We start from the raw sequence: 10,601 nt of genomic DNA on the forward strand, positions 1-10,601 counted from the left end.
AATTTATTAATATTTTTTGTGTAAAAGATTCGTTTATTTAATTACGAACATGTGTAAACATTTAAAGTAAAAATAAGTATTCGAAACTACAATTAACATTTTTGGTTGCTTTCAGAACTTATCACAAGTCAACTGGTATTGCCAGTTCCTAACAGCCACACTCGGCTCGAATTGGCCGGCGACAGGGTCCAGGAGTTCCTCAACAGTTCCAAGTGTACCTCCAGTTCCCGATCCCGCTCCTGCTCTTGCTCCTCCGACTCCTCCTCCATTTCTGTTTGCTCCCGCAGATCCTGCTCCAAATCCTGTTCCAGTTCCTGCTCCTCCAATAGAGTGGGTAATCTTGAAATCGTACGGCTGTAACTGGCGGGGACGTCTTGCACGTTGATTATTGAGAATCTGTTCTCGTCGCTCCCTCTCAAAATGACCTCCTCCAACTCCGGATTCTGCTCCTTCGCCTCCATTCTGTTCCCGTTTCGTTGCACGACCACCTTTGCGCCAGGACTCGACATTGGCAATGCCCGAGGTCGAGGGCATCTCGTCCTTCCGGTCCCCAAAGATGGTCGTCCAACGAAACCACTTATGTCATAAGCTGTAGCAGTCCGAACCCGAGGATGCACTGCGTCTTCTCATGGCATTTGGGTCTCGTTTGAGAAGGTAAACGCACAGGCAGAGGCAGGCGAGGAGTAGGCACACCAGTCCCAACATGGCATAGAATCCCTGACGGTATCTGGCTGCATCTGCACTCGCCTCCAGGAGTCGCACTCGCTGACCGAGGGCACCTCCTCCTCTTAGGTCCTCGTCTCTTTCTAGTGGGAGTAGCACCTGCCAGAATCCGTGGACCCGTTGCAAGTGATTGGAGTAACCCGAGTCCTGTTGATTGCTGGCCGTGTAGGAATTGGAGGGAGTTGCCCTGTAGGTATCGTGACGGTTGCTACGCGATAAACTCCTATCCTGACCTGGAACCCCAGCCTCCCCTCTGAGTAGCTTATCCACCTCCGCTTCATCCACTGATTCCGCCTGAGAGGTCTTCATCTGCTCCCCCAGGCTGTAGACAAAGGGGTTTTCTTTATTATAGGGCAACCATCCATCGTAGATTCTTCCCGGCGTGGGATTGCCATTTTTAATGAAGTTGGCAAAAGCACTTCTTATTTTTCGGCACAATTGCTCCTCCTCGCCACTGAATCTACGACGAGCTATCTGCTGAAACAGACTGGGTCCCAGGAGCAATGGAAGATCCGAGCTGTGTGACGCTCCCTCAAAAAGATTCCTCCTGCCTCTCATGTCCATGGAGTGGGATTGATCGAACACGTAGGCATAACTGGTGGTTCCATTTAGCAGATCCAAGAGGCGGAAGAAGGGAAGTTCGTAGAGGGACTCGGAGAGTAGGCGTTGCATGCCAGCTAGCAGGTGGGTGACTCCCTCGCCTTTGCCATTAAAGTACCTCCATCTTATGGCCGCCAATTGGGAGGAACTCTCCTCTCCCACCGATTCCAGTGCCCGCAACACACTTGGCAGCATTGTGTGATTGATGTATTTTTGGAGAGCTACCTGACCTTCCCGAGCCACATCCAACCAGTAGTCCTGCAGGAAGGCTCCTTCATTGGAGGTGATGCCCAGCAGCAGGGGAGGCAATGTTCCGTTTCGAAGTCGTTGTTCGAGTGTCGATCCTTCGGGTAGCATCACTCCCAGCTGGGCGCTCCCATTGCCATGATTGTAGACACTTTCGTAGGCGCGGAGCAGATCCTCTCGGCTCTTTCGCCTTAGGCAACCCATCAGTTGGCGACGTTGGGCCTCCTCGAACTGGCAGCCCAATTTCTGGACTAGCACCTGACCGGTTTCCACTATCCGCTGTTGGTGGCTCTGACCCAAAGTTCGCATCACGGGTCCCGGGGACATAAGCACCAGTTTCTTAACAAGGCCGGAATCCTCTAAAGTGGCAGCCAGGGCCAGAGGAGCTCCTCCACTGCCGTGACCTAAAAGGGTTATGAGATCTGGATTCCCGCCAAAGGCATCAGCATTCCTTTGAATCCAGCGCAATGCCATCCGGACATCACTTAGTCCGTAGTTGCCAGGGATGTGGCGGTGCTGTTCCCCCAGACTTAGCCATCCGTAGATGTTATTCCGGTACTGGACACTGACCACCACAATTCCCTCTCCGGCCAGATCCAGGCCATTGATGCGGTTTCTGGGCCAGTCGTAGGCGAACTCCTCACCCGTGACAATAACAACGATGGGCAGCTTGCCATATCGCATCCCCGACTCCGGGGTCCAAATGTTCAGGTACAGGCAGTCCTCGTCTGTGCCCACTGATCTGGGAATACCTCCATCCGAACTCTCGTCGTAGATGGTGTTCGATAGCTGCGGGCAGATGGGCTGCATGGTGGTCGCTTGCAGGGTGCGATTGAAACTGGAACTCGGTTTGGCGGGCTGGAGAAGATAAAATTTTGTTTTTATCGATGGTAATTCAAAATTGGGCACTTAAATGGTAAGTATCTTAACCCCAATGAATCATACGACCTTCATGGTTATTGAGTTTTAAGGTAAATAATAATATATATTGTTAATAGGATCACCATTTAACCATAAGTTGGTCAAGATCCCGTTAAAGGTTTAGTTTATAACAAATACAAATTATAAAAATAAATTACTCTCTTGTACTTCTAAGGAGGAATTCCCAATTAAATTTCTTTTTAGAAAATTTGTTGGAAATTTACACCAAGAAACCTATATATAATTATATTTGATCCTATTCCCATTTTTAGGATCTACTTTAAACTATTTCTGTAGAATGTAAAGTTAAAGTCAGTGGTTCTCGTGATTTTTTTAAACCCTTCTTGAATCCTGCACATTTTTGAAATATTTTAAAATATTTAACTTACAGAAAATCTGAGTTCGTTGAGAGGTGCTTGAGCATAGGGAATGCCCAGAAAAGCGTATACAGCGCCACGTGTCCCATCCGGAAAGACCTTGAGCTGCAAGCAAAGCACCGATTTCAGTTCCTGTAATTTCCTTAAACCTTTACTATATCTTGATCTCACCCCAATAAGATCCCCCTGTTCCAATTTTATGTGGGTCTGTTGGCCAGAACAAAATTGCGACAGGTGGAGGAGAATCGGTAGTAGCCAGAAAAACTGTTGAATCCTTAATGCATTCCACATGACTGCCACTTGCAACACACACTTTTTAGCTCTCTTTTCTAGCACATAACTTTTGCATAGTTCATGGCGCATTTAAGCGCATTTATTAATTATCGTACGCCTTTTTTGTACAGTTTTCCCGAAATCGAAATATGTGTGAATATTTCACCGAAATTGTATTTTTTTACGCTGCAACTTTTCGTTCGTTCGACGTTGAAATGGAAACTGAGCCACAAAAAAAATATAAAAACGCACACACCACGAATAAAGTTGGCTGCCCTGGGTCGGTGAGCTAACAAAAATTTCTGCTAGAATTATTTCAATTGTTTTCTGGTGTCATTACGGTCGTTGTTGCTTTTGTTGCTGCGGTGCGCAGCGAATCATTCATGCATCCATAGATCAAAACACCAGCGACACCACCAACATACCATATACCATATACCATACCATCCAGCAGCAACAATGAGTGTAGAAAGCAGGGGCGCGTTGGGGAGGTTGCCTATAGAGCCATGGTAACGGGCCTGAACTATATGTGGATCTGGACCCTAAACCCAAGAGGCAGCCCTCTCGATTGCCAACAATTGAGTTCCACCGAGGGTGGGGTCTGATATTACTCGTTATTCTGCTGCTAGCACTTTCTTTGGAACTTTTTATTAAAACAATTCACCTATAAATAAGCCCCATATAATTTTTAAAAGGCCGCACTTATTAAATTAACAAAGATATCACGCTAATTACTCATTAACAATTATGACAATTTAAATTCTAGTCAACGAGAAATAGCTTGTGCCTCGTCATTTCGTGGAATCAGACTGAATTCAACTTTCATGTGTAAGTTTAATTAAAAAGTCTCGAGCCAATGTATATTATAGACTGAAATTGGACAGTATTCTAGTATGTTTTTTTGCAATTCTTCTTCAAATGGGTTGATCCGGAAATGTTTTAGGACTGAGTAGTATTATATGGGGGTTGTCCTGTTAGTGTTGAAACAATATCGACAATGCATTGATATTTTCAGATTCTTAGAAAGCCCAAGAAGAAACCTAAATACTGTACTTCTTTCCTTTATATAATACAGATTACTTTAATATACAGATTACCAATAATATAATGGGGTAGTCCCATTAGTGCTAAAATAATATCAATATTGCATAATATTTTTCAATCCTTAGAAAACCTAAGATCCTGATTATTTTTTTTTTGGATCCAGAACTTCTGGTTCCTCCCTCGTTCTTGTTTTTCATCGAATTCCGCATTGCTGTTAATGTCAAACATAAATTTTTCCCTGCTTCACAACTCTCTACACTCCCCTTCCCTTTCCTGCCCCTATACCATCACACTCCCCCTGGAAAATGAAGTTGTCGCTGGGTTTTCGGGGTCTGCAGCAGATAATGTACCATAATGCTGCCGTAATTTCCCCACTTGCCCAATATGGTGTTGCCGGTGGTGGTGGTTGTATGGATAGATCCGATTCCGAACCCAAATCCGATGTTGTTAGTTTGCCAGAGAGTCGGTGACTCTGTTCGACGGGGCGGAGTTCCGGTCTACGGAGTTCGGCGGGCGATCACTGAATGCCAACTGCCGACTGCCGGAATGTCCGCAATTATCTTGGATGTGAGTGTGGTTGGATGGATGCGACTGCTCCAGCATCATGTCCCCACATTTATGTGTTTTAATTAGTTTAAAATGTAATTTGTTTGTTGACCTGCACCGATTAAGAGCACAAAATCATCTTCGCCGGCTGAAGACACTGCCCAAAACTGTCAGTTAATACTTAAGATAATAACTTATAAATTATGATATTAACCAACAAGCCAATATTAACTTGGTAATGTCCCAAGCTTAAAGATTTATAGTTTATGTTCTGTTAAATAGTTTAAAAAATTATATAATCGTGAGAACGCGAGGCATACGTTAAATCTATTTTCCTTGCAATAATATTTTTAAATTTATATTTTTTTATTTTGGACATAATTTTATTAGGACAGCGAATTTGTTCTAAATGTGTTTTGTGTGATTTCTGGTTATTGCGTTGGCCTGTGTCTTTGGTGGACCGACGCACATAATTTTCAGTTAATTATGAAACGCAAAGTGCACATTTAAATGGTCGCCCCACTGAACGCCACCCTTTCACCCGATCTCCCCGATACCCCGTATATCTTTCGGCCTGGCCAATGGCAACTTAATCAATTTATGCCTGCGTTGGTTGGCGGTTCGCAGTTTGGTTTTGTGCGGGTCGCTGTTCAATTATAATAAATGGCAATGACGGCCTAGTTTGGTCAATATGCACATGTGTGTGTGGGCCAGTTGGTGGCAGTAAACAAATTAGCCTGGCCGAGTGCTGTAAAAATCCCGGTAAAGGTTGATGGCAGGTGAAATTTTGTTAATTGCCCGTCTATAGGTGTTATAAATAAACGCGGGGGAAGACACATTGATTAAAAGTTGAATGTTTAGAAAAGTTTTTATTTATACAGGGTTTTTTATACTTCTTTGGTAGTAAAGATTTAAATTATTTATTTAGGCAGAAATGCGTTCAAATAAAAATAGTCACTTAAACATTAAACCTGAAAATTATTAACAGGCCTCGGAAATTTCTGAGCTATAAATCAATTTAAACTAGCAGATTTTTCTTGGGGGTCAATAAATTCCAACCTTATTTTCACCTCCTAGAATTAATTTGGATTTCGCACCTGGTTCTTTCCCTTTAGCCATCTTTTCCCCGCTGTCGGCCCAAACTGTTTCCTGACCAAAGGCTACAGATTGTTCTGACGCTTGGGTGTTGATAATACTTTTTGCCTCCGTCCAATAAATTCGCCATAAGGACGTTTGACACAAAACTTGCTGTCAACACTTGTAAACGGAGACCCTAAATGGAAATACAAATTGTACTGAAATTTATACAAATATTTGTGGAGTGCATATTGGGAAATTTTGGCAGCTGCACTCGAATCCGAACAATAGCAACAACAAGGACACTTCAGGCAGAAACCCTCAAGTCGCCGAAAGTTTGGCCTTTGTTGCATTCTCGTAATGAAAATATTTATGATTTTTGGAGCCGAGTTGATTGTTTACATATTGCCAAAGCATATTGAAAACTTCTTTATTAAATTTTACTTCAATAAAAGCCAATTGTTTCTTGTTGGCATCGCTGTGATGTTGTTTTCTTTTTTTTTTTATCAGAGAGAGTATGCTTTATACGTATGTATATATTTGTATATACAAAATGCCTGGCAAAGTTTTTAGTTTTCTGCCAGAGCGAGTTGCGTGTATTTTCCCCCATTTCCCTTTAGAATTTTCCGAGATGAAAAATCTGAGGGATGTGGGTTGCTGCCTGATTGCTATGGCTTCTGTTTCAGTTCCTGCCAGAGGTTGACTGCTTCACCGATTCAAATTCTGTTTCATATTTTCATATTTTTGCTAAACAATGGCATCAGATGTCGTCGACGTTGCTTTTGGCATATCTCCGCAAATATTTGTTGCACGTTCGTACACAAAATCGTTTAGTTAACGAGTCGTAAACACTTGTGATAGAATTTTACAATGCGATGAATTTATGCATAAATATGTTTCGGGGCTAAATCCCATTAGGTAATGCCAAGTTCGATAGGTATTTTTTGACACAAATTAAATAATTTATTTTTCTAAACGGGTATTGGATTTTATTGGCAGAATTTCTGAAGTCAGAAAAATAACAACAAATAAAAGTTTCGAACTTTGTTGAAAATTTTAACACTGTGTTGTGGAATTTTTACAAACTTTCGGCTTACAAAGGAATTGTTATTAAAGTGGTGTATGAGTAATTTTAGGAATTTTGTTTAAACATTAATCGCGATACACCTAATTCAATATGTTTGGCAAAATTCAAAGTTAGGAAACCAAAGGTGCTGAACAATTTAAATGCAATTTTAATTAATTAGCAAGGAGTGAGATATATGTATATGATCCAACAACCCCCTGAATAAACCGTGAAAACATTTGAAATGCACTGCAATTCTGCGGAATAGCTATAGTAAAAACACCCAACTTGGCCGAGGAAATTACGTAATTAGCAGAAACTACAAAGGGCCTAGAGTGAGCGGGCAATTTGCGTAAAGTATTTAACAAAACAATGCATAGAAGTTGTTTTGCCCCGTGTTGGCAGTTGCTTTAAGCCTAATTTAACGGTTCCGCAGACAAACAACGCGAATTGCTAACAGCGGCAGCCATTTTGTTTATGCCCCTAACCGCACACACAAGTTGGCAGTACTTAGCGGGTGAAAGGGGGCGAAAGAATGCCGGAACATGGCCCACTTTCTAATTAATGCAAAATATTGCAGCTGCAAAAAAAAGAAACTAGCGTACATATGTGTTGCCTACTTTTAGGTTGTCCCCACGTAAGCTAGCTGTTTTTGAGGACATTCCAAAGGGGGAGTAGGGGGCGTGGCACTCTGGCGGCCTCTTTGTTGCCTGCATAAAGCATCACTCACACACTCTGGCAAAAAGAGTGTTGTAGTTGCAGCAACTGCGACATCAGCAACATGCAACAACAACCTTGGCAATGTCAACAGCAGGCAAAGGCATCCTGGCGGAAGCAAGTGACCGCCGCCAGGGGTCGCCAGTGTGCTGCTAAATTAAATCCTGAAAAAATTGCAGCCCCCATATGGAGTAAGAACAGCTGGAAAATAGCCCAAAAGGCAAGGATGAACTTTAAAAAGTAGAACAACTATGACCTATTCCACGGGAAATGGAGTTTCGGTCACTAAAACTTGTACTTAATATGTTAAGGTCTTTATTATACTTAAGAAACATAATTAGCATTTAAGTATACGAACCGTATTAATACTATCATAACTTGTTTTATAATATACCATTCAATATAACTCTATTTTTCTAAAAGTTTCCCAGAAAACTTTTATAATTCTGATGGATTGTACATATGTATGTTGCATATACACTACATTTTTTGTGCTGCTAAACTAAATCCTGAAAAAATTGCAGCCCCCATATGGAGTAAGAACAGCTGGAAAATATCCCAAAAGCCAAGGGTGAACTTTAAAAAGTAGAACCACTATGACCTATTTAACGGAAAATGGAGTTTCACTACCATTTTTATTTTATATACCAAGGTTTTTAAAATACATAGGAACAAAATAATCACCTAATTAAATGATATTATCATTACTTCTTTAGTAAAATAAATATATATAAGGTATTCCAAAATATTCCCCAAAAGAACAATAGGCTTTCAAGCTATAATCTTTTAGAAATCTGATGGGTAGGATATATATATGTTATACCCTAAATCTTTGTAGGTCTTGCTTGCAACTTTGTTCTTTAAATACTTACATGTTTTCCGAGCTATCAACATATCGAAGAGTCCCTATGACTAGCATACCAAAAGCACAATACATCAGTTAAATTACTCCTAAAAGCGTTCCATAATCGACTTAATTATAGGACACCCTGCAATATCGATGGCATTCCATAATTGCCATTGGGTGAGTGCTTCGTCACCACGGCGCATAAAGGCATGCAAACCACGGAATTTCATTGCAGACATGCGGAGCCAGTGCATTTTATTAATTTTCGAGAGCAAAGTAGACTTTAGAGAGGGGTATATGTGTACGTAAATTAAGTTTTTCCTCTTAGTTCGGCAAACCAGAAACATGGCAACGCATTTTACGGCAACGAAATTTTCAGCACGCTGAAAAGTTTGCCGCTAATTCCTTGCGCAAACTTTGGCACAAATGTGTTTAGATTGGGGTTGCTCTTACACCTTGTTTAATTGAAAATGCATTAGCAGCTTAACTTATAGGAAAGATACGAAAAACGGTTCAAGTTTCAGTTTAATTTTTATTCAAAAATCACATTTGTTCTTTTTTATATATATATATAGAATACATATATATAATATTTCTGCTGCGATGTTTTGCCAATAAATTATGGTTTAGGCTTACTAGGTATTCGCTTTAATGGGTTTATTTATGTAATTTACATTTATTCATGTCTGTGTGGGTATGTGGTGTTGGTGTGGGTGTGGTTGTGGGTGTGTGTGTATGCCTTAAGCTTTAACAATCATTACTAGGCAATAGTTTTAAGCACATTCACTATATATATTTTGGTTTTCATTTACTTGCAGTTCAACACGGATTTCTTTTGGTTTCTGTACAAATTGAAAGTATTATTTACCATGGACAAACAAATCGGGAGAGTATAAATACATATTTTCATGAATGGTTTGCATTTACATTACTTTTTCTGCAACATGCCAATCATCTCATATTTGCCAATAAATGTGTACTGAAACAAATTTAAATTTTATTTAAATTGACAAGTGACATTCGTTAGTTTGAGTTGATTCCAATTGAAATAATGGTCTTTTCGCAGTGATTTGATGGGCCATGTAAGTGGATCTATTTCAGAGTATCAATCTTAAGCTCAGATATGTTTTCATTAAAGCATAGTCAACACACGGATATTAATAGGTTAAGCTCCACAAAATGATATTTGGTTAGATATAGTTTTGTATAATATAGTAGAAACAATAAATGGTATTACTTTGTATCTTTCCAAACACTTTTTCTTCACACTTTATTGTCGTTTTTGTCAAGCCGTTCTATGCAAATTATCTTTGGGGCTGCAAGTTTTGAGATTGGCAGAAGAAGTTTGGTTTTTAACTAAGCTTTTGATTAATATAATTATATTGAAATTATTTTTAAGACAGCCTTAGCTTTATATAACCGAATTTACCCCTTCGAAATTCCGTTAACGTTATGCTTTTTCAGGCTCTCGAATTTTTTAACCTTCCATTTATGCAAAGCGAAAATCACCGTATGATGATTTTATTTTACTGAATAGCCCATCGGAATATTAAGTGAATGAGAATTCTCTGCGGAATTTTTTCGCACAAGGCTTGTCCAGTTAAATGTGGCAAAATAATTGATTATGCACAATTATCCCTATAAAGCAAATGAAATAAATGAATGGAATGCGCGGGGATGTGAATGGAATGAATGCCAGGACGAGGAGAGAGTAAGGACATGGGGGTTAAAAGTCTATATGTATTAATGAGAGCACATGCAATTTTCAATTGTATCACAACATCCATAATCGTATTTCAATATTATACTCATTTCATTAAGAATGGTTGGGTTTTTTCCAGGATTTTTTTTACTTTTGCGCTGCTTCATGTTAATGTTAATGCAATAAATTTGATTACCGTTTCGCAGGCTGCGATAATTATTTTATTGTTATTAATTAATGGCTTTTGCAATCGTTTTGGGTTTGTGTTTGGCCTTTCTACTCCGGTTTTTGTTTTCCATTCATTTTTGTGTGGGCGGGGCGGGATCAAGGAGCCTTTTCAATATTTTTGGTCAAGTTGTTTTGTATTGTTATGTTTGTTTTGCTTTGGTTTTGGTTAAGAAATTCCACTATGTTTACCTTTTTGTTTGTTAAATCTGTATAAAAAGTGCAATTGTCTGTTTT

The 10,601-nt window shown here is 40.0% G+C and overlaps 1 protein-coding gene across 1 annotated transcript; it reads right to left on the reverse strand.

Annotated features, from left to right (window-relative positions):
* Nucleotides 1–2: 2 nt before the first annotated feature.
* LOC108008704 (cocaine esterase) lies at nt 3–3,794 on the reverse strand. The gene is made up of 3 exons (XM_017072601.4): nt 3,039–3,794; nt 2,880–2,972; nt 3–2,427 (listed from the first exon to the last, which is right to left on the reverse strand). The coding sequence occupies exons 1-3, from the start codon at nt 3,228–3,230 to the stop codon at nt 583–585; spliced, it is 2,130 nt and encodes a 709-aa protein (XP_016928090.3). The 5' UTR covers nt 3,231–3,794; the 3' UTR covers nt 3–582.
* Nucleotides 3,795–10,601: the final 6,807 nt, after the last annotated feature.

This window comes from Drosophila suzukii, chromosome 2R, assembly GCF_043229965.1.
Source record: "Drosophila suzukii chromosome 2R, CBGP_Dsuzu_IsoJpt1.0, whole genome shotgun sequence".
NCBI lineage: Eukaryota > Metazoa > Arthropoda > Insecta > Diptera > Drosophilidae > Drosophila > Drosophila suzukii.